The sequence below is a fragment of the Myodes glareolus genome, chromosome X (assembly GCF_982192425.1).
Source record: "Myodes glareolus chromosome X, mMyoGla1.1, whole genome shotgun sequence".
Lineage (NCBI taxonomy): Eukaryota > Metazoa > Chordata > Mammalia > Rodentia > Cricetidae > Myodes > Myodes glareolus.
Genome location: NC_142053.1, coordinates 24,958,062 through 24,982,921, shown reverse-complemented (window position 1 = coordinate 24,982,921; position 24,860 = coordinate 24,958,062). Strand labels below are relative to the sequence as shown.

Below are 24,860 nucleotides of genomic sequence, written 5' to 3'. Positions count from 1 at the left end.
CTTCATTTTTCTTTCTGAGCCCCGGTTCGGCGTCTAAATTCCGCTCACGTCCTAGTTCTCAGTTTTATCTTAAATTCCCAATCTTAAAAAAATCATTTATGTACGTATTTATTTATTCTCTCATATATTACATCCATGACCGCAATTTGCCCCTCCCTCCTCTGCTCCCAGTCTCCCGCCCCCGTAGGAAAAGGGTACGAAAAGCAGGCAAAAGAAATTCTCCCATTTTCATCTTAAATCATTTGCCCCACCTCCCTCCATGCATTGCGCCTCCTACCGCCTTGCGTTTTTGAGGCTTAGGGGACCATCTGCTCGGGTAAACCCCGGGTGGGTGACAAGGCATCTCCTCTGCCCTCTCTGGGGAGCACATTTGCTGCAGAAGCGGCCACATTCTCCCACCGTAGCTCCCCCTCCGGAAAGGCAGGTGGCTGGCTCCTGACCCTTTTGCACAGCCTTCTGGACTCTGGCCTTTTGACCCTAATGGTTTCCTTTCATTCGCGCCTTCCTTTTCGGGCTAGGAGAAGGCGGAGTTAGGATGGCTGCGCCACTGTTGCCGAGGCGACGCCTTGTTACTTCCGTTCATTTCAATGCTTCCGGGTTGGCGCTGCGGTGGCGTTTCCTACCGTGGGAGCCTCTGCTTCCCAGTCGTCTGATGAGCTTGAGCAGGTGAGGGGGAGCTCCTGGACTTCCAGGTTGGGGAGCGGGGTTGGGCTGCGGAAGGCCGCGCGGGCCAGGCTGGCCTGGTACTCGGCCTGGGAGGGGCTTAACAGTCCTTTGATCTCTCTCTCCCCTCAGCTGAGTCCCTTCCCTGTCTTTCACTCTTCTGGCACCGGTGGCTTTACTTCTTCGATTGAACCCTGCTTCCTCGACCCCCCTGGGAGGCTGCCTCCTTCAGGCGCCTCCCTTCTCTCCGAACTCGCTCTGACAGCTGAGGAACTGGCAAGATCCTGCTACCCAGAGGGTGAATGGGTATCTTTCCCGGAATAATCCTAATTTTTCTAAGGGTGAAGTTTGCAACGGCGGCTGTGATTGCAAGCGGAGTAAGCAAACATCTCCATTGTATCAGTGTGAGGGCTGCTGTTGAGAGATGCTCCCCCATCACTTTCTATCCCCCTGTCACTCCTGAGCTTGAGGCATTGAAGGCATCTGTTAAAATGCAGTTCAGTTACTTGATTGGGATCACAGCTATTATCAACATGAATTTTGTTTCTCAGACAATAATAAGCAGGGGCATTTATAGTTTTCTACCAGTGCTTCCTTGCCCAGCCCCTAGAGGTGCTTAAAGTAGACGTTAACTCTTTCCTCCTTCTCATTTATATCCTGAAATGTCTTTTGTCTCCATTTCAACAGATTAACCCCAATGCTAACAAGTATTCTTTTCTGCCTACTTCACACCCTCGTAAGCTATTTCCTTACCTCTCTGTTTGCAATCTACTGTGTTTGTGGTCCCTAGTAGCTAATTAAAATAGGGCATTACCTTCATTCACTTCGCTATTAATAGAACTAGTCTTCCTCCAACATCTTGTTTTCAAGCCTCTCGGTAGAATCTACTCCTTTCACTTGTTCAGCCAATATGCATATTGTGTATTCTGCTTGGGTCCTTGATTTCTGTCTCAGTACAAACTATACCGATTCCTACCTCCACATGATTGTGTATGTTTGCACATTTGTCTTTATGTACCCTGCTCACCCTTCCCAGATATTTGCTCCTACCCAGATTCAGTCTGCTCACTGTTGAGACCCAATTTAAGTTCTCTCACTTCCAAGAGCTTTTCCAAATTATTCAAACGCATGCCTATTGTTTTCTTTTCCATGCTTCCCTGCTTTATAGATTTCTATGCAGTTCAACACTTAATTTGTCTCTAACAATTTTTCTCTAGCAAAAATATTTAATTTGTTCCACCAGATGATTATCCAGGGAAGATAGTTGGAATGGCAAATAGTGTCTATGTTTGAATATATTTCTGTGAAATTTTTTTGGAGACAGGGTCTCACTGTATAGACCGGTCTGACCTCAGATGCACAAAGATCCACCTGCTTCTGCCTCTCAGGTGCTGGATTTGAAGACATGCATCACCACACTAGGCTGTGATTTTGAAAAGTTTGACAATTATATTCATAGACAATTTCAGGTTTGAGTATTTAGTATGCCTTTAACACATAACTTTAGGTTCTCTATTGCTATCTTCCAAACATGAACATGTCTATTACCTACTCTTTCTTAAAGGAGAAACCAAGAACGTCACCCAGAATTTCCCGAACAGACTTTGAAATAAGTGTAGGGGCTATATAATATGGATTCTAGGATATTTTTATTGTTACTAATTAGGCTATCAAGATGTCTACAATCAGATTTTAAGAATAGATGCACAAATTCTGAAGACAAATTTTATTGGCCTTTTTAAATAATAAAATATTTAGGGTACTGTATTGCTACTTAGATATTATTTCTGTCCTTTCACCCCAAACTGAGGTTAGCCTCCACAAGTCAAAATGACTTTATGAGGAGCTGGGATATGAATTGCTTTACAAAGCAATCCTCTTCATCAAAAGCAAGAGACAAGGGTTTATATGTAGAGAATCTGGGAGAGTGTTGTATAAGGTGTATGGTATTGTCCAGGTCCAGCAAATTATATATCTTTATGTAAAAGACTCTGGTATTTGCTGGAACTTTAATGCTTCAGTTGTATGATAAGCCTCTCTGAAAAGAAACAGAGGTTCTTCAGCTATAGTAGCTGAAGTAAAACATATAGAATGAAGAAAATGATCAGGACTATTTAGCCTTAGAAAAAGAAAAATGTAGGAACATGAGAGCTGCCTTTAAATATTTAAGGACTCCTTTGTGGAAACATAAGGAGTTCAATGTGCCTCAAAGTTGTTCTGGTGTGAGGAAGGGCTGTATAAAGTCTAATCAAAGGAGGTACAAAATTTCTTTCATGACTTTGATTTCTGACATTGGAGCAAAAGATTTTATTATCAGATGTGACTGGGGAAGTGGTAAAGGGACATTGTTGGTTTCGGTTAGTCTTCTCCAGGCTTGTATAATTTTATAGACTAATGAAACTGAAATGAAAATATGGAGGAGGGGATACAGATGAAGATCACTATGCTTCTTTTGCCAAATAAAGACAGTAAATATTATCAACTACCTACTACTATTATCATTTTATGTAAGAGAGGCGATTTGCCAGTGCTCTAGGGATAAACAATATGATTTAATAGTCATTTAAATGACATACGTTTAACTGAAAAAAGAAAGCAGCCCTAGGTTTTGTTTTGTTTTTCTATCGCCTCTGAATTGTGGAAACTTCATTGGGAGCCGCTGGACTACCTGACCTAAGATCCAGTGACCGGCCTTTCTGTTTCCTAGTTTGACTCTGGCCCAACTTTCAGTGATTTGTTATTGCTCCTGAATTCTGAGCACGTTTTCCATTAAGAGACTGAATAGAGGGCTAGAGAGAAGACTCAGCTGTTCAGAGCAGTAGCTGCTCTGCTAGATGATTCAGGTTCAAGTCCAAACACTCACATGGCAGCTCATAACCACCTGTAACCAGTTCCAGGGATTCAAACACCCTCTTCTGGCCTTTGTGGTCATCAGGCATGCATGTGGTACAGAGGTATACATGTAAGCAAACACACACACACACACACACACACACACACACACACAAAATAATAATGCTAAAACACTCTATTTTTTTGAAACATTGGCTAGTAGGTAATAAAGATGTGGTAGAATTTTTTTTTCCTGTACTGAGAAAGGGTGCGTGAAGTTGTAAACGGAAGTCTGGGGGAGAAGCACAGCAGACATTTGAAATATCAAAAGCTATTTAGGGAAATCTCTAAATTTGACACCAGAGAGTGATTTTTCTCCTTCCTTTTTGTGCGTTCTTTTGGAGACAGGGTCTTATATGGCTCAGTCTGGTCTCAAATTCACTCTGTAGGAAAGGGTGACTTGAATTACTGATCCTCCTGATTCCACTTTCTAGGTGCTGGATTTACAAGCATGGGCCACCACATCTGGTTTAATTTTTTTTTTTTTGAAATTCAGGAGGCATGCCATAGTCCTATTTTTCCTATCAATTCCTACTTTGCTCTTTAGAGTTTTAATGAACTTTCCTCCAATAGAGGTATCTCTCACACATGCAGTATATATATACTATGTTTGAAAGGAAGTTTCCACAATTATTTTTGTAGTATAGCTAATACATTTATTTACATGCTTGCTAGCCTCTCTGGAAAATTGCTCTTTGCTTTATTTCAGAGAATTACTGTTGTAAAAAATAAATCAAAACCCTGTTTCCTCTAAGAACAAATGGTGGCTCAATGATACTAACCCAAACTGGCAAGGGGAAGATGGACAGCGAATGCTGTCTATGAAAATGTATTTATTTTATTTATTTAATAATAAAGTATTTATTTTATTTATTTAAAAAATACATTTATTAAAATATGTAGTAATAACTATCTAACTTATTAAGCAAAGTTTCAGGGATTTTTCTAGGTGTTAAAAATGTGTTACTTATATACAACACAAAAACCCTATAATATATTTTTGTTATTATTGTTTTCAGAAAATGGAGGCAGAGACAGATTGAATGACTTTCCCACAAACAAGTAGTAAGTGATAGTCAAGATGTGAATCTGGAGCCATGATTCAGTGTTAGATGATCTGATTTCAGGGTGTTGTTTTTTGACTGTAAACTCTTTTGAAATCAGAAATATATATGCTCTGGAGAAGAAGGAAATAGTTCAAAGAAATCTGAGATTCTTTTAAGAAAAAATAGTGTTTTCAAGAGGCCTGGGATTTAGCAGGTGATGCCTACAGCAATAGTTCTTTCTTACAGCATCAGTATTCTTTGAGACCTTGCAGATTCTCAGGGCAAGACTTAAACCAATCAGAAACTCTGAGAAAGAGGCTCTGCAGTCCATGTTTTAATAACCTTTTAGATGATTCTGTTGCGTGCTACAATTTGACAAATATCTGCCTAGATGCTAGAGTTGTGGAAAACAAATCCAAGAGCTGAGAATGGCAGAAAAAGTAAAACTGAAGGTTTTTTTGTTTTTGTTTTTTGAGGCAGGATTTCTCTGTATAGCCCTGACTGTCCTGCAACTCCCTGTGTCAAACAAACTGGCCTCAAACTCAAAGAGATTTGCATGCCTTGGCCTCTTTCTCCAAGTGCTAGGATTAAAGGTGTGCACCACCGCCTCCTTGGCAAAACTGAAGATTTTTAGGATGACAGATCTAAGACTGAATTGATGGAGGATAAAGTAAAAAGGGCTGGGGACTGAAGGACATCGATAAAGAATTAGAACATGAGAAGTATAGTGCTTAGATATGTTATTACAGTTCAGGGGGAAGGGAAAGGAGATCACTGGAAGGAGGATGTTCAGGGTTAGAAATGGGATATATCCACACCGCTGTCACTTCTCCAGGAGCCAGAAGCAAGGTGCATTGCTACTTAGCTCAGCGTGGGTCTCACTGAGTTAGCTGCTTTGGTGTATAGCTCGCTCGGTTCCTAGAACTGAGATGGTAAATTTTAGTGGAAAGCTGAGCGGGCTGGGAATGTTACGGGGGTAGTGTTGGCAGCTTGTGCTTTGTGCCTGAATCAAGCTAACTGAATACCATGAACTGCTTTTATAAGATGCCACAGCCTATATAACTTCAGTTCCAGTTTCCCTGACTCGTGATTGTCTAGATGAATGTCAAAGATGGGTGTGCTGGATGGATGGGCTGAAGCTTCATGGGGTGGGGAAGAGCGGGCGGTTAAATTAGAGAGCGTGAAGGGCACATGTTCATTTTTAAGTGACTGCACACCTATCCTACGGAATGACATTAGAGAAGAAACTCATGAGCATCCAGCACATGAGGGAGGACTCTCCGTTTTGTCTCATCCCACTTTGGTGGTTTTTAGTTTTTCTTCCATGTTTCTTTGGTTTGCCAGTTGTGTTGATTCAAATCATAAACTCAAGCGTTAACCGGTACTTTTCTTCGTTCTTGTGTCCTGTTCTAATTCGTGTTTATTTTTAGCATCAGAAAAGTTCCACTTTAAGCCATGAGATGTCTGGTCTGAACTGGAAACCTTTTGTGTATGGCGGCCTTGCCTCTATTGTTGCCGAGTTCGGTAAGAATCTGAAAAATGGATGACAAATATGAGTTATGTGCCACAGATGGTTATGCATGCTACCAGTTATTTCTGGAGGAAACCAGAGAATAAATCCAAAGAGTGTTGTCATCTTTGTTTTAAAAATTGTTGTTGTCCCAGGCGGTGGTAGTGCATGCCTTTAATCCCAGCACTTGGGAGGCAGAGACAGGTCGATTTCGGAGTTTGAGGCCAGCCTCGTCTGCAGAGTTCCAGTCCAATCAGGACTCTTACTGAGTTCCAGTATAACCAGGACTCTTATACAGAGAAACTCTATCTTGAAAAACCAAAAAATAATATTATTCTTGCATGGCTATCAAGTAATATTACCTAGAAGGTACTAGTAATGTTAAGGTGAATGAGGTTAAGAAGTCAAATTTTGAACCTTTTTGATAACTTAGTGACTTGTTAATTTTTCTAAGCCAAATATGTGTAATCATAGAGGACTATATATGACAATGACTTCTGTGTATTCCTGTACTAATGGTCTTACATTTATGCTAAGGCTATAATTTTCTTCTTATTGAGGCTTCTTTTTTGCAAACCTCTCTTCCATTTTAGAAGTAAACAAGATCAAACAAGAGTCATCTCTCTTTTGATTTAAATTTTGAAATGTTTTTAGATTGTGACTTTTCATTTTCCCGAGTTTTCTTTTTCCTGAATGTTTCCTAAGTATCTCCAATCCTGCAGTGTTTGCTGCCTTTCTTGGTATATGCTCTGGTCTTGCACCGTCCAGATCACCAAAGTTCACAATTACATATATAAAGACCTTTTTAGATCTTAAAATCTTTCTTAAAACCCATTTTGTTCATGCAACAACCACTTTTATGTGATGAGATAAGAAAAGGGAGTTTTGCTTTTGTTTTTTGGAGAATCCGGCTAGGGACGATAGGATGGCTCCGCAGGTCAACATGCATGTTGCCAAACTTGACGGACCTGAATTTGATCCCTGGGACCCATGTGGTTGAAGGACAGAACCAACTCCTGTAGGTTGTCCTCTGACCTCCATGCATGAGCCGTGGCAGATATACCCCCCCCACATACATATACATGCATTAAATAAGTAGCACATAATTGAAAAAAATAATGGCTCAAGTACTCTGTGGGTGTTACTCCTGAACTCTCAAAGACATCGTGGTGAGTAGAACCAAGTGAGACTTTGCCAATTTCTCTCATACTATTAGGAAGTCGTAAATACACACGCTCACACCCTATTGTTACTGCATGTAAGAACATCTGAATCAGCAATCCTGGATGTTCTTGTGCTTGCGACGATGTGGGGAGATTTTATGAGGGAGAGATAAGGAGACTTGAGGTGGGAAAAAGTGGGAGGAAAAGACTAATTAATGCCATTGGCATTAGTATGTTTCAGACAAAGTAAAAGAAGTATCTAAACGCCTTTGCATTTCTGGCAGAAAGCATCAGGTATACTGTATGGCAAGTCGTGCTTCCTAGAGAGCCTAGTGCATTTCACTCCACTTAAGCCTTTACCTTCTGTCAGTGATGGTGTAGTACTTATCTGAGTGTTATGAAAAAAACTCTGTGTTAGATTTCCACTATTGCATTGCCTTATATTTAGCCAAAACATACCTGTGTTCTTTGTAAATGCTTAGGAGTGTATTCCCTCGTAGGCACTTTCCCTGTGGACCTTACTAAAACACGACTGCAAGTCCAAGGCCAGAGCATCGATGTCCGCTTCAAAGAGATAAAATATAGAGGGATGTTTCATGCCTTGTTCCGAATCTATAAAGAAGAGGGGATTTTGGCTCTGTATTCAGGGTAAGTCTGGTCTCTTTCCTTGGAGCATGAACAACTACATGCTAGTTTATACCTTTCATAGTCACCATTTTTGCTTGTAATTCTGTATTGGTGGGCTTTTGTAGATTTCGTCTGCTTGTAAGTCTTGAGCTTTGGAATTTGTGATAATCTGGCTGCATAGAATGAATGTGAAGGTGGATAATATCATTGAAGCATAAGGTTTTTTTTTCTGGCTTCCTGACATTCACTGATGGCTGTTGTAAAAGCAGCACCAATTAGCAGTATAGGTTCTTGTGAGAACTTTCCTGATTTGGCAAGCACTGGCTTCCTTTAAGATTTCCTTTGTGAAAGAAACATTATTCTGGCAGATTAAATAGGAATGAAGAATAGAAGAAAAGGAGTATCTTTTTTCATCACCTCTTGATTACCCATCAGTTTATGGTTTATTGTCCAGTTTGTACTTCACCTGCTGCTGATTTCCTGGCTATCCTACATCTAGGCTACCGGTATTGCTGAGAGGATGGAAATCAATTTTCCTAGTAATTTGGGTTGAGTTTATTTAAATTATAGTTTTCTTGGAGGAAAAAAAACAAAAGAAAAAGAAAACAAACAAACAAAAAAGATCCTTATCCGGAATTAAATTATCCATGGGTCATCTCTTTTCCCTTGTTCCTCTATTAGCATAGATAACCTTGGAATTCTTTTTCTAATGCAAGTAACAGAGTCAGAAATATGCAGATTTAGTCAGCTGTTTTTTTCTTCAATCGTAACCATTTGAGCTGTTGCTTTATTTCTATTTATATCTCCTAAAGTATAGTTCTGCAATTTGGATGAATCTCAAAGGAGGCATGAGTGAGAACATCTTCAGTTTATGAGCAGAATTTAAATAGGTTGAGATCTTGGTGCTATTGGCTTCCTTTTTGATTGGATTAAAGATGTATCTGCAGTTAGGAAATAAAGGTTGAGGTTTTTTTTTAACCTATGAGGTGTGGGCTAGTGTTTTAACTCTTTTGTATATTACTACATTCAATTTGTTCATTTTTTTCTAAGGATTTTTGCATCTAAGTTCATGAACGATATAGGTCTGTGGTTTTTGTTTGTACTGTTTTTGTCTGTTTTTTTGCTACCAAGGTAATACTAGCCAAAATGATTTGGGAAACATTCCCTCTTCCATTTCCTGGAGAGCTTGTGTAAGATTGATGATAATTCTTCAGTGGTTTTATGGAGCTCCTCAGTAAACTTGTTTGGACTGAGAATTTCTATTTTTGAACTTTAATAAAACTGTTAATTCAATGGAGCTGGAGAGATGGTTCAGTAGGTAGAAGCACTGACTCCTCTTCTGTAGGATCTGAGTTTGATTTCCAGCACCCATGTGGCGACTAAACTACTGCCTGTTACTCCAGTTCTAGAAGATCTTATGCCCTCCTCTGGCCTCTGTGGGCACTGCATGCTCATGGTGCACAAACACACTTGTAGTCAAAACAAAAGTAAACAAAATATGGAAAATTAAAAAACTATGAATTCAGTTTTATTTTGTGAAATTCTTAATACTGTTAGTTTGGGCCACTGTGACAAAGTACCATATGCCTGGTCACTTATAAATAGCAGGCATTAATTTTTCATAGTTCTAGAGGTTGGCTTCTGGGGAGTTTACTCTGCTAGGGTAAGAATTTGACTATAGATTATTCTCAGCTATGCTTTGGTTGCATATTCTCTGCCCCCCTCCTTTGTTTCTTAATATTGCTGATTGAATCTAGAGCCTAGCAATGCTGTGCAAGTGCTCTGTCTGTAAACTACTTTTTTTTTTTTTACTTTTTATATGAAAAGGCCATATTAAGCTGCTCAGGCTTGCCTTGTGCTCACTCTAGTTCAAGCAGGTCTGGAGCTCTTGCCTTAGCCCACAAGTAGCTCAGGTTACAAACCTGTACTTTCAGACCAAGCTGTGTCCCATGTATTAAATTTTTTTAATAATATTTAAAAAATTGGAATTATGATTTCATTATTTCCTCTTTCCCTTTCTTCCTCCACGCATTCCCATGTATCTCTTTCCTCGCTCTCATATTCATGACATCCTTTTATTGTTGTTACCCCATGTATATTATAGGATGTATTTGAAATTTTACTCATATCTATACATTGAAAAAAATTTCTTTGCAGCTTTCTCTAACCCACATGTTGTTTTAGTTGTGTATTGTTTGATTTGCAAGTGTTTGAGCATCCTCCTTATCAGTTTCTAGTTTGTTTCCATTATGATCAGGAAATATAGTCTATATAAATTTAGTTCTTTTTACTTTGTTGATGTTTGTTTTATGACCTGGGATGTGAGCTTTCCTTCTTCATGGGTGAGTAAGAAAAAGGCATTCTATACTGCTTGGAAAGATATAGATGAAAGAATTATAAAATCTACAAATGTGTGTTATATAAAATTAACTTTTCTTTTTCTCTCTCTTTTTGGGAAGAATTGCCCCTGCTTTACTAAGACAGGCATCATATGGCACCATCAAAATTGGTATTTACCAAAGCTTGAAGCGATTATTTGTAGAACGTTTGGAAGGTCAGTATGCTCAGCTCTCTTTTGAGGTTATCCTCAAGGGGATTGTTGAAATCATGCTTACTGTGAAATGTTTATCTCATGATGCTAGAGAATGAAAGGCAGTCACTGCAGGGATAAGTGGGCTTCTATTGACTTGAGCTGAATCCCTAAAGACGGGATATGTGGATTAGAGGCACCTGCTCTTCAAATTTATCATTTGCTATCAACTGAGAAACTTTTAGGCAGGCAAGATGGCTTCATGGGTAAATTCATGCAAGTGCGACTACCTGAGTTTGATACCTGGAACCCATGCAAAGGTGGAAGGAGTGAACACGTTCCATAAAGTTGAACTCTGACCTCCATACATATGCCATGATATATGTCTTTCCCCCCTCAAACAATAATTCTTTTTTTGTTGTCATTTTTTTTTTTATTTTCAAGACAGGATTTCTCTGTGTAGCCCTGGCTGTCCTGGAACTCTCTCTGCGTAAACCAGGCTGGCTTCAAGCTCAGAAGTCCACTTGCCTCTGCCTCCCAAGTGCTGGTATTAAAGGCATGCACCACCATCCCCTGGCTTAAAATAATAATTCTTTTTTTAAAAAAAATTGTTTATTTTTATTGCATTGCTGTTTTGCCTATATGTATATATGTATGTCTGTGTGAGGATGCTGGATCCTGGAATTACAGACATTTGTTAGCAGCCATGTGGGTACTGGGAATTGACACACTGGTTCTCTGAAAGGACAGTCATTGCCCTTATCCACTGAGCCATCTCTCTAGCCCCTAAAATAATAATTCTTAAAAAAAAAAAACCTTGTTGTCATACTTGAAGAAGCCTAGAAATGAAGCCTGAAAACGAATGCTGTCTTCATCAGTTAGAGGACTTGAAGGCATTTCCTAGATGCCAATTGTTTTGTTCTTGTTGTTTTCAAAGACAGGATTTTTCTGTGTAACAGCCCTGGCTGTCCCTGGAGCTCTCTCTGTAGAACAGGCTGGCTTCAAACTCACAGAGATCTGCCTGCTTCCGCCTCCCAAGTGCTGGGATTAAAGGCATGCACTACCACCACCTGGTATCTAGAGGTCAATTTTGATAAGCTTTTGGTAGGTTGATACATTTTAGTCTATTATAGTCTGGACTCTGATGTACCTATGGCCATTTAACCCAAATTCAGAGTTGTTGTAGGTTTTTCCATTTGAGTCTGATGAAGCTGCAGGGTGATTGGCAAAGAAAAGTCCCCAGACTATCTTGATACAAAATATATAGCTTTAATAAACAGAAGTAAGACTTACAACAGCTTACACCAGAATCCAACCGATCCGTCCGGACACAGGAGCCAGGTGAAAAGAGCGCTAGCGGAGCGCGTTTGTAAGGTTTATAGGCAGGCTTTTGCCTGAGGGCGGCACGCCCCAAAAACAGAATATGATTGGCTGAACTCCCCTATCAGTCTGATACTTGCACAATGGATTTTTTGCATAGACCTGGGGTTACTGGATGATGAAGAAAGCTGGACAGACTTCATGTTAGCAGTATCTCTTGAAGGACTTGTTTTATTCTAAATCAGCATTTTATGGAGCCTCTTAGGTGGGGATCCTGAAGGATTCGCTTTCATCTCTCCTGAAAATATTTTCCTTTCATAGTTTACTCACGTGGGTTTACTTATTTTCTATTTATAGGCCCTTCATGAGAAGTAGGAATGGTGAAGATTAAATTTTTCTCTGTAGAACATTGTGTTCTGTTGTTCCTGTCTTCTTTCTAGCTGAGGGAAGTTAGTTCTAAATTATTTCCTTTGGACCTGAGGGTATAACTCAGTAGCAGACTGCTGGTCTGCATGTCTAATTCTTTCCATTCATTATTTGTAGCAGGAATTATACTACTGCTTTTTCATATTTGACTACAGAAACCTTACATACATGGAGGCTAGGAGAGCTCTAAAGCCATTCAGCATTAATATTTACATAACTTTATTACACATAAGACTATAGCTTTTAGCATCTAGTTATTCTTTAAAGTTAACTTTTCATAAAAAGACTTCAAAATTGAACATGGATGACATCAACTGATATGCCAAACTGGACAGGAAAAAGCCCACGAGACCTCAGCCCTACACAAAGAACTATAGGCAATTACAGAAAGCTGGGAGCGCGAGAGGTGGTCTTCCCCAGAGAAGAGCACACCCATTGCTTGTCCAGTGCCAAATGGTCAGTCCTGAAAACATACATACAAATAGTACTATAGAGACTGAACAGGTTATATTTAGGAATATGTATGTATGTACATATTTACATGTAATAACAATTAGTGAAAAAGGAAGCCATAAATTTGAAGAACAAGGACACATACATGGAAGGGTTTGGAGGGAGGAAAGGGAAGGAAGAAATATTGTAATTAAATTATAATCTCAGGCGGTGACACAGACCTTTAATCCCTAATATTTGGGTGGCAGAGGCAGGCAGATCGCTGAGCTCAAGGCCAGCCTGGTCTACAGACTGAGTTCCAGGACAGCCAGGGCTACATAGAGAAACCCTGTCTTGAAAAACAGAAAAACAAAATAAAACAAAAGACACCCCATAGATTATGATCTCAAAAAATTTAAGAGACTTACAAGTAAATGTATTAGTATATTTGAAGTGGTTGAGAATTTATGTCTTATACTGACAATTATGTTGAAGAATATGATGTCTTCGAAATAGTGTTTTTAAGGAAATAATGGTTTATATTTTATAATTTATATTTTGTATAAATGTGGGATGTTCTACAAATATTTGAGAATCTTTACTTTGATAAATCTTGAAGTTAATTTTTAAGTCGTCTCTCCAGGAAATCTTTCCTTCCTACAGTCTCAGGTACTCTGAGAAACCAGTACTTAATAAAATGAACTTTTCTCTCTCTCTCTCTGTCTGTCTCTCTCTCTCTGTCTGTCTAGCTGGCTCTCTCTTTCTCTCTCTATCTGTTCATTTTGTTTATTTTACATTTTTGCAGATGAAACTCTCCTAATTAATATGATCTGTGGGGTAGTGTCAGGAGTGATTTCATCGACTATAGCCAATCCCACTGATGTTCTAAAGGTAAGAGAGATAGATGTCTGCTATATGAGCAGAAAGACGGCAGCTTTAACTCAGATTTGAGTTTTGAGTCTTACACTGTCTATTGTTAGTTCTAAACTCTTGGGAAAATCTCAGTGCATAGAGCATAAAGTTGGTAAGAATTAGAGATAATATATTTAAACATGTATAACGTGCTTCATAGTAGATGTTCAGTGGTTTTCAGCTTGGGCTTTTAACCCATTATAGGGTATTTTCAGAGCTGTGCAGTTCTAGGGAATTGTTTTCTAAATTCCTTACTCTGTTTTCTTTAAGTGGTGTGAGAATGGATTTGTATTTCTACTAGCCCTTTTCCCATTTTACAAAACAAAGGCATATCCTTTACCGATTACAAATCTTCAGATGGTGTGTTGACTTATAGCAAAAACTGGCAGTTTGAGGCTAGCTCAGTCTATAGAGTGAGTTCTAGGACAGGCTCCAAAGCTACACAAAAGAACCCTGTCTTGAAAAAAAAACATTCCTTCTTAGTTAATAAAGCACAAAATATGTGATTAAACAATGTGAGGGACCACAAACTGGGATTTTTTTCTGAAATAGAATCTTATGTAGTCTGGTTTGCTTACTTGGTATAGAGGTATTTACAACCATGAATCTCAAGTTTAAATAGTATTATTTTATATTTGGGGGTATTTTGCCTGCATGTATGTCTGTGTACCACATGCAAGCAGTGTTCATGGAAGCCAGGTGAGAACATCCAAACCCCTGGAACTGGAGTTACAGACAGTTGTGAGCTGCCATATGGGTACAGGAGTCATGCCTGAATCCTCTGGAAGACCAGCAAGTTCTCTTAACTGCTGAGTCATGTTTCCAGCTGTGAGTTACAAGAAAAAAAATTCAAGTTCATTGCTTATTAATAAGAGAAAGTACAAATCAGGATCCAGGATAATGCAAACCAACTGCTAGGAGATTCAACTTACAGTGATTACAGCAGAGTTTATTCATCCCAGTCTTGTAGAGGTTTTCTTGCAGGACTTTGCCCCAGTGAATAACAAAATCTTAGATGCTCAAGTCCTTTACACAGAATGAAGCAGTATTTATGTATAACCTGTGCATATTCCCTTAAATACTTTAAGTCCACTTTAGATTACTTATGATGTTTAATATAACGTAAACATATGTAAATAGTTGTTATATTATGCCAGAGATAATGACAAAGAAAAACTCTACATGTGTTCAGTACAGATGCAGTTTTTTTCCAAATATTTTTCAATTGGTGATTGATTTAATCTACAAATATAAAACTGGTCATTATTTGATTGTCTGGTATGCATTTGATTGTCTGGTATAAATTGTCATTCTTTTTAAAAATAAAATTAGCTGGGCATTGGTGACACACACATTTAATCCAAACACTCAGGAGGCAGAGGCAGGTGAATCTCTGTGAGCTGGAAGCCAGCTTGGTCTACAGAATGAGTTCCAAGATAGCCAAAGCTACACAGAGAAACCCTGTCTCAAAAAAACAAACGAAAAAGAAAGAAAATTAAATTAAAAATTTAAACATTTATTTTTTTGTGTATGTGTACTTTGCCTAAATGTGTGCATGTGTACCATGTGTGCCTAGTTCCCATAGAACCTGAAGAGGGAGGGCATTGGGTCCCCTGAACCCATAGTTAAGGAGAGTTGTGAGCTGCCATATTGGTTTTGAGAACCAAACCCAGGTCTTCGGCAATAACAGCTAGTACTCTAGCCCCCAAATAAATTTATCATCGCTATCATTACTATATTTGTGGGGGGGTGCACGTGTATGTACAGGTGGAGGTTAGGTCAATCCTTTTGGAATCAGGTCTCTTTTGACCGTGAGTTCTAAAAATTGAACTCAAAAGAAAACAATCCTCACTTATAGACTCCCCATTCATATGTAAACCTCGGTTAATATTAGGTACATACCATCATCTAGTCTTCTTGCTGTGTTTATAGTTTTTAATTTACATTTTTGGTAAGAAACAGCACTTTTATGTTTAGCAATTAATTTTTCTTTCTTTCTTTCTTTCTTTTCTTTTTTTTTGAGACAAGGTTTCTCTGTGTAGCTTTGGTACCTGTCCTGGAACCTGGAACTAGCTCTTGTAGACCAGGCTGACCTTGAACTTGCAGAGATTCAACCTGCCTCTGCTTCCTGAATGCTGGAATTAAAGGCATGTGCCTCCACCTCCTGGCATGGTTAACAATTAATTTTTAATACCTTCTAAAGTCTACAAATACTTTAGGGGAAAATGTTATGGCTCCACTGTATTCTGTGAAATTAATGTTTCATCATTTATGTAACCAAAAGTTGTTGACATTGGTTTTTGTACATTTGAGTAGTCCCTAATTCTTTACTAAATTAATTACATGGATCTTACTATGTAGCCAATAGTGCCCTGGAACTCATTGTGTAGACCAGGCGAGCCTTGAACTCACAGAAATTCACCTGTCTCTGCCTCCTGAGTGCTGAGATTGAAGGCCTGCGCCACCACGCTATATTTCATGAACATTTGTTATTGAGCAAGTCTAGAAAAGACAGATTTACTGTGGGAAATATGAGGCCTAATGACAATCTTTATAGACTATACTTTGGCACAAATTATGTTTTTGTGTATAATTTAATTCATCATAATAGCAGAGATTTAAAAATAATTCCTTAATATTAAAGGATTGAATTGTCTCACTTTGGTTTTCTCTGTGAAAATAGAATGTTCCCTTTTTCCGTTTTAGATTCGAATGCAGGCTCAAGGAAGTTTGTTCCAAGGGAGCATGATTGGCAGCTTCATTGACATATACCAGCAAGAAGGTACCAGGGGTCTGTGGAGAGTGAGTACTCTTTTACTGGTGGTGTATTATGTTCTTTACTTGAATTTTCATGTTAAGTCATGAGATTGTGACTCACCCCAAGCAAGGTAAGAAGCTCCTTCCCACCCATGAAAGGATCAAAACTTACAGTGCTTCCTATTTCTATACATATGGCTTAGGATTGTATGTATGAGACATACATACAATTTCTAAATTTCACAGTGAATTTAGTATTTCAGTATAGCTCTGTCAGTTTTGGATTAAACACAGTAATGTTTGTCTATAATGGTCTCTGTAGTGCTTATGCTCAAAGAGCAAAACAGTATTTTTAACCTTATAATTATAATGCATATGGTGTACCATAAATATTAAACATATGAGGAAAAATTCCAGTAGTTCCACCATTTAGAGATAATCACTTTGAAAATTTTGTCATTATTGTCTAGTCTTTATTTATAATTTGCCTTTTTCTGTCATTGTTGCAATAACTTTTTTGGTTTTGTTTTGTTTTGGGACAGGATTTAGTAAGTATGGTCTTGAACTTATGATCCTTCTGCCTGTGTCTCTTGAGTGCTGAGAAGTCAGGTCTGTTCCACTCTACCTGTACCTATAGATACCTGTACCACTATACCCATATAACTTTTCCTTTTTTTTGTTTCTAGAGACAGGGTTTCTCTGTAACTTTGTACCTGTCCTGGAACTAGCTCTTGTAGACCAGGCTGGCCTCAAACTCACAGAGATCATGCAATAGAATGTTTTTGAATTTCCTTTCTGTTAAAGACTGGATAATATATATGTTTTTATATTATTTAAACACTTCACAGATACACTGTATATATGCATATATATATATAGTACATATACTATATATAGTATATAGTGCACACACATGTACATTTTATATATTCAACCACTGATGGATGTTTGGGTGTCTTTCATTTTTTTGGCTATTGTGAATGATGTTGCAGTGAACATGGGTATACAAATATCCTTTTGGGGACACTATGTTTAATATTTTGGGGTACATATATAGAAGTGGATTTGCCAGATTATTTGATAATCGTATTAATTTTTTAGGGGTTGAAAATAGCTACCTTTATTTTCCAGACTACTTAACATTATTAGGGTACATAATGAAAAAAAGTAAAAATATATTTTGTTATGTGCTGAGATAGGTTGTAGGCAGATTTTTTTGTCTCACCTTCCAGTTCCCAAGTAACCACAAAGAGGTTTATTGTTAGGAAAGCTTGGCTGATAGCTTAGGCTTGTTTCTAACCAGTTCTTATAACTTAAATTAACTCATATTTTTTATTCTCCATTCTTTTACATGGCTCAGTTACCTTTACTTTGTAATTCTCATGTTGCTTGATTTGTGCCCCTGGTATTTCCTCCTCCTTTTCAACATCATCTCTGCCCCCAAATCCTGCATGGCTATTGGCCGTTTCTAATAAGTGAATCTGAGTAACACACCTTCAAATGAACAAAAAAAAAATATTCCACAATATTTCCCCCTTTTTGTCTAAATAAAAAGGAAAGACTTGGTAAAACTATATATAATAGGAATAATTATCAGGTAAGAATTGCATTTACTATATCCAGTCCATTTGTATTTGGCAATTTCAAAGAAAATATTCCATTATTTATCCTATCTTGGTGAATCCAAAGTTTTATACCCAATTGACTTTCTGTCATAACTATGGAAAAGTTTAACTATAAATATCTAGTATTCAGCTCCATCAAAGACCTTAGAAGGATATAATATTACCTGAATAAATAAAGAGCATTGTAAGCAACTTCCAAAAATAAGGAAACAGCATAGACATCTGTCTACCTGGACAATCACTCAAAGATCCTCTGCAGTGTTGTGGCACCCAGTCTTCAGCCTATAGGCCTAGAATATCTGGCAGACGTTTTTTAGGAAGCAACAACTTTAAAGGATAGTTTTGCCTTATCTTGGAAAAATTAGACAATCTTTTTCCTTAGTGTCCTCCTTGTCCAGTTTGTACAGCATGCTGTCATCAGTTAAGACAAGAGCAGTTTCTTGGCCAAATGGCTATTTTTGCCACAAAGAAAGCAAGCTCCACATGGAGGTTCTTCAGTGCCCATCATCCTTTCTGAAGTAAATTGGTGCTGGCAGGAACAGACGTGTTTCATTGCCATGAAAATTCTCAGGTTATTAAACATCTTAAATGCTATATTCTTTAGGTCCTTGAAGTGTTTTAAGATCATATATCTACCTAAAATATATCTGTTTTACCTTGAAAATATACCTGATATCACTACAAGTTTGATTATATAAATGACTATTAACCTGCATTTCTTTTCCTTTCTTTCTTTTTTTTTTTTTTTTTTTTTTTTTTGGTTTTTTGAGACAGGATTTCTCTATAGCTTTGGCGCCTGTCCTGGAACTCACTGTTCAGACCAGGCTGTTCTCGAACTCACAGAGATCCACCTGCCCTTGCCTCCTGAGTGCTGGGCTTAAAGGTGTGCACCACCATCGCACAGCTTAACCTGCTTTTCTTAATTATGCATTAGATTTTTAAATGAACTGCATAAGCACGATATCCCAAACAAGAATAGAAGTATATATTCAGTATAACAAAATTACTATATTTTTAGCAATATACTAAAATCCGTACCAGTGTAAAATATTTATGACTACTCATTGTTCAAAAGTAGACTCAACAATCATTACATCCCATCATTTCTATACTGTGTTCCCCCTTTTTCTCTTCTAAAAGAGATCTTTGAATCTAATCCCCTTTCTTCAATTTTTTTGCCCATGACCCAATAACAATTTGTAACTCCCTAAACAATGACAAACATCTATAACCCACTGAATCACCAAAAACCCTCCACCCCATCTCTTGGGAATGCGAGTGTTGTGTTCTTTAGACTGTTTTCTGTTGTCTGAGGGAACGGTGATCTTTGGGGAACCCTGAGAAAATTAGGATAATGGTCAAGTCCTGACTAGAATAGTCTGTAGGCCTGAAACATCTTAACCAAGCAGCTTTGAAGCTGTTGTGGATACAGAACTCTGAGGAAATTGTAACACAGGCACTCTGAGAGGCTAGGTCACCTGGGTCACCCATTTTCATTGGTGTTTGGTTCCCTTGCTCTGAAAACACAGACTTTCAAAAGTAACATACATGTCTGCATTAACACAAGTATGGACTATGTGTTGTTTACAACCCAGCCAAAGATGATTTTTTTGTTTTGTTTGAGTGGGTAAAATATATGTCACCTGTCTTGTAGTTATTTTAGGTTTATTTCTTCATGTCTGTAACCAGGATTTTCGGAGATCTTACCTGATCAAGCCTGATGTCTACTAATCTTGAACAAACTGCTTCCCAAAGCAATACATTTTCTGTATTCCATTTTAAAGTTAAGGCATTCCTAAAATTTCTAGGCTGGCTTATTTCCACAGTCCCTTTCACAATCCAGTGTCTCCCAGCAGCTGGCTTTTGCTTATCAGCAATCAAAAAGTTCAAAGACAACACAATAACTTATAGGATCCAGACTCCTTGTGTATTTCCCATCTCGACATGGCTTGTTTCTTTTATTACTTTACTCTTTCTTTAAGGCATTTCTTCTATAATTTTTAAAATATTGATTGTGAAAGGTGATTTTAAAAGGCTTTATGGCATCAGAAAGGCCTGAAACAAACAAATCAGGGTTATGGGGAAAACAAATTTCTTTTGAGCAAGTGAGAAAGAGCTAACATACACAAGCTGCTGACTGACAAACTTAAGCATCCCAGAAAATGTTCAAATTCTAAAATCCCAGCAGATGAGAAACTAGTGCAAACCAGCAGATGTCACTTCTCAGTGATCAAATGGTAAAAATGTGCCTGAAAACCAATAGTGCAGGATGACTTGGTGAAGCACATACCCTGGTATAAATGCTAATAATTGCCATAGTCTTGGAAAGTTGAGTGCCCAGAACTACTGAGGACTTTAAAAATGTGACTTTTCAATCAATACTTTCTTTAGGAATTTATACAATGCAAAGAACCCTACATAAAGGCTTTTGTTTTAAAATAAAATAAATGCATGAAATGCAAGAATATTTATTCATTCATTTTTGTGACTATCTATACTTTTTCTTTTTTTCTTAAGTCTACACATATTGTTAAATACACTGTAACCTGTTTAGAGTTTTTTAAAGTCTGAACCTGTTTTACTGCATTTCTGTAACCTTTTCTGTTTGCATGAGCAAAATATTAAACCACCACACAGCTCAAGCCCTCAGGCAGTGATTAGGAGACACATCTCTGTGCTTAGTCCCGCATAAGAGACTACAGACCTAGGAAGGTGTGTTTGGCTCTACTTTTGTGTGTTTGTAACCTTTTTAAAACTTTTTCAGGTCTTATATGGAAATACATGACTGAATGTTGGGTGCCATATGTAGCGAGTCTTTCTCTGTCCCACTAACCAGCTCCCAAATAATGACATGGAGACTTACCATTAATTATGAAGGCATGGTTGATAGCTTAGGCTTGTTTCTAACTGGCTCTTATAACTTAAATTAGCCCATTGTTATTAATTTACTTTTTGCCTCGTGGCTTTATTACCTCACCTCTGTAATGCTCATCTTGTTCTCTCTGCGTCTTATGGCATCTCTTCATTCTTCCCAGTATTCTCTTTGCTCCCGAAATTCTGCCTAACTATTAGTTGTTCAGCTTTTTATTAAACCAATTTGAGTGACACATCTTCACAGTGTACAAAAATATTATTCCACAACAATATGCCTATTTTATTTACATGTAAAAATATAGTTCTGGGGATTCCTGCAAAAATATAGTTCTGAGAAAAGTATATCCCAGTGGTGGATACTTTGCCTAGCATGCCTGAATCTGTAGGTTAAGTCCCTGCTATGCCTGCACACAAATCTATATTGAAACCTTTCTTTAAATAAATTTCAATTTTGTTTTAAATGTTTTTTAAAAATTTCAACAAAGAAATACACCCGCCAATATGTGATCCCTTTAGTCTGTTTAATATTCCTGCCTTGATTGTAACATTTGGTCCTGAAAATATTTCATAGTGTTCCTAACTCCTCCATATGGAGAAGTGGCAGCAAAATGGAACTTATATAAGATTTGGAGAGACAGTTGTATGGTAATGCTTTTCTGGTGAGCTAGAGTACACCTTACCTGTTCAAAGAGGATAGCTACTCCTTAGCTGTAGTCTGTTTCTGTCATGCATTAGTGGAAATCAGCATGTGGCTGAATTTTGACTTCTCATTTTTTCGATTTATTTATTTTTATTTTATGTATCTTTTGTCAGAATGTTATGTAAGTGCACCACATGCATGTCGTGCCAGCAGAGGCCAGAAGAGGGCACCGAATACCTCGGAACTGGAGTTAGGGAAAGTTGTTGGTGCTAAAAAGTGAATTTGGTTCCTCTGCAAAAGCAGCAAGGGCTCTTAACCTCTGAGCCATCACTCCAGCCCTGTGATTTGACTTTTCAGAAGAAACTAGAAACTTGCATATCTATGTGAAATCCCTTAATTGACAACTAACTAAATCTTTTAGAAATGTTCTATAGGCTACATAAATAATATCTGTAGACCGATATCATCTCCTAAATTATAGGATCTTACTGGTCTCCAGTGTGGTCTTATGGGAATGGTCATTCTTTCTAGCAGAGTGAAGCAGATGGGAGAGACGTAGAACAAGCTAATGTTAGGCTAGGACATAGATTTCCCTTGATTCTCTATTTTGTTCAAGTGTACTTGACAAATCCCTTATACGTAATTAAGAGTGATGCGGGTTGTGGGGATGTTTCTGTTGGTAAAATGTTTGATGTACAAACATGAGGACCTGAATTTGATTACCATAATCCCCATAAAAATATCCACAGTCAGACACAGTTGTGTGCTGCAATCCCAGTATTGGAGAGGCAGAGAGGAGTGACCAGCCAGTATAGCCTAATATGTGAGGCCCAGGTCTCGGTGAAAGACCCAGTCTCAAAAATCAAGGTGAGCAGCACCAGAGGATTGTTCACACAACACTGTCCACACACAAAAGGAGTAATGTTCAATTAAACTTATAAAGGCAAAACATTCATTGTAATTTTTTTTTAAATGATAGGCATAAAAATGAGGGACCAGTGAGATGGTTCATTGGGCAATGATACCTCTCTCCAAGCCTGTTTATCCAAGTTCAATTTCTGGGACCCACATGGTAGAAGGAGAGACCTGATTCCTGCAAGTTGTTTTGTGGTATCCACAGGGATAGCATACATATGTGTACTTACACATATAACAAACACAGGCACACACAAAATTAAAATATAGTAAAAATGGAAAAAGGAAAGTGTAAATGAAATTGCCTTATCTCTAATCCTACAAACAGATTATTTTAATGTATTTTCTTCTAATCTTTTCTGAACAGTATATGTTTCTTTCTGTCTAAATTTAGAATAGCAGTGCTTGATATAATTTTATATCATGCATTTTAAAAATGCATCAGGGCAACTTCAAGAGTCATCTACAATTTTTTTTTTTTGACAGTGTCTCTCATTGGCCTGGAACTCGCTAAGTCGGCTAGAGTGGGTATCCAGAAAGCCCCAGGGATCTGTCTGTCTTTGCTCCCATCACTGGGATAACAACAAAAATCTGACTTGTCATGCATGACCAGCTGCCAGTGGTTGTGTGAGTTGTGATAGGCATATTCTGTTGGCTCACTTGTTTCTCACTGCAGAAGGGCCTGGAAAGGAAGAACCGCTTTCCTTTGCCCTTTCCTCTGCTTCTCACACTTCTGCTTTCATCCTAGTATCATCCTTTCTTCTCTTCCTCAAATTCTGGGAGTCAAACTGGAAACTTTACCTTCCTAACTGACTTTTGTCTCTTAATTTTTTTTTTATTTCAGAAACAAAATTTCACCATGTAGTTCTGACTGACCTGGAACTTGTTATGTAGACTTGACATCACAGAGTTTCACCTGTAGGTAGAGACTGCTCATTCTTTCTTGGCCACCCAGACCCAAACAGTCACACCTAAATTATATCAATTACAACACTGTTTGGTCTATTAGTTCAGGATTCTTACTAAGTAACTTTTACATCTTAAATTAACTCATTTCTCTTATTTTATATTTTAACACAAGGCTCATGATTTGTTACCTCTTGCTTCTTGGGCAGCTATGTGACGTCTGCCTCCTTAGGCAGCTATGTGACGTCTGCCTCCTTAGGCAGCTATATGGTATCTCCCTGATTCAACCTACTCTCTCCATATATCCCTTCCAGCCTGGCTATATTTTGCCCTGCCATAGGACAAAGCAGCTTTATTCATTAACCAATAAAAGCAACACACATATAGAAGGATGTCCCACATCATCTATCTGCTTCTGCCACCCAAGTGCTGGAATTAAAGGTGTGCATCACCACATCCAGCTGCCAATGGTTTTTATTATTTTGTCATTGTAATGAATGTGGACTCATGTCTCACCCTGCTTAGAGAAATTCTTCTTCTAGTACTGCAGGTTGAGTTTGGGGCGTTGTATGTCCTATGCAAAGAAGTTTGAGAGATAGGGTCTAACTCAGTGGATAAGGCTAGCCATGAACTCTTTCTGTAGTCAACACTAGCCTTGAATTTAGGATTCTTCTGCCTCAGCATCATGAGTAGCTGGGATTAATTGCCAAGATTATATAACCAGGCCTTTCATTTAAAAAAATTGTCAGTGTATATTTATAGAAAAGGTGTTTTGTGCTGATATTTTCATATATGCATATGGCATGCTTTGATTATATTAACCCCTATTGTATGTACTTGCACTCTAATTCCCTTCATTGTCATGGATTATCCCCTTTCTGGTTTAATATTGTGTGTGTGTGTGTGTGTGTGTGTGTGTGTGTGTGTGTGTGTTGGCATTTGTGTGCGTGACAGAGAATAATCAATTTGGATGTCATTCTGCTGTCTACTTCATTATTTTGAGACAAGGCCCCTCACTGGAAGGAGTCTTCTCTCTTCCTCCTAAATACTGAGACTACAAGTATGCATCACCACACCCCTCTTTTTAAAAAAAATGTGGATTTTGAGAGTTGAATTCAGGTCCTATGCTTGTATAGCAAACAATTCACTGATTGAGCCATTTACCCAGCCCCTTAAGACTTAAAAATTATTTTTACTATTTTTGAATTGTTTGTATCTGTATGTGTTTACAGGTGCTCTTGGATACTGTTCCAATGGATACCCTGAAACTAGAGTTACAGGCAGTTTTGACCCACCTGATGTGGGTGTTGGGAATCGAACTTGGGTCCCCTGCAACAACAGTGCATGCTCTTAGCCACTGAACCATCTCTCTAACTCCTACTAAAATAAAAAAAAACTGTATTTATTTGTATGGATATTTTCCCTGCATGTATGTCTATTTGCCACATAGTGCCTGGTGCCTGCAGATGCCAGGCAAGGGTATTGGATACTTGGAACTGGAGTTACACATTCTTGTGAGTTGTCACATAGGTGATGGAATTGAACCTAATCCTGTTGATGAACAGCTAGTACTCTGAACTGCTGAGCCATCTTCAGCTCCACAGGATATTTTGTTTGTTTGT

General features: G+C 38.2%; 1 protein-coding gene across 3 annotated transcripts in view; it reads left to right on the top strand.

Annotated features, from left to right (window-relative positions):
- Window positions 1–511: 511 nt before the first annotated feature.
- The window catches only part of Slc25a14 (solute carrier family 25 member 14), a 37,384-nt gene continuing 13,035 nt past the window's right edge, over window positions 512–24,860 (top strand). Inside the window, exons 1-7 of one of the 3 annotated variants that reach the window (XM_085684854.2) lie at window positions 517–666; window positions 796–1,040; window positions 6,032–6,125; window positions 7,775–7,922; window positions 10,361–10,455; window positions 13,415–13,500; window positions 16,228–16,323. In XM_085684854.2, coding sequence (XP_085540980.1) covers window positions 966–1,040; window positions 6,032–6,125; window positions 7,775–7,922; window positions 10,361–10,455; window positions 13,415–13,500; window positions 16,228–16,323 — 594 coding nt within the window. In that variant the 5' untranslated portion in view covers window positions 517–666; window positions 796–965. Of the gene's footprint in view, window positions 667–795; window positions 1,041–6,031; window positions 6,126–7,774; window positions 7,923–10,360; window positions 10,456–13,414; window positions 13,501–16,227; window positions 16,324–24,860 lie in introns of all 3 variants that reach the window. The other 2 variants (XM_048450365.3, XM_085684855.2) reach the window with 2 other exon arrangements.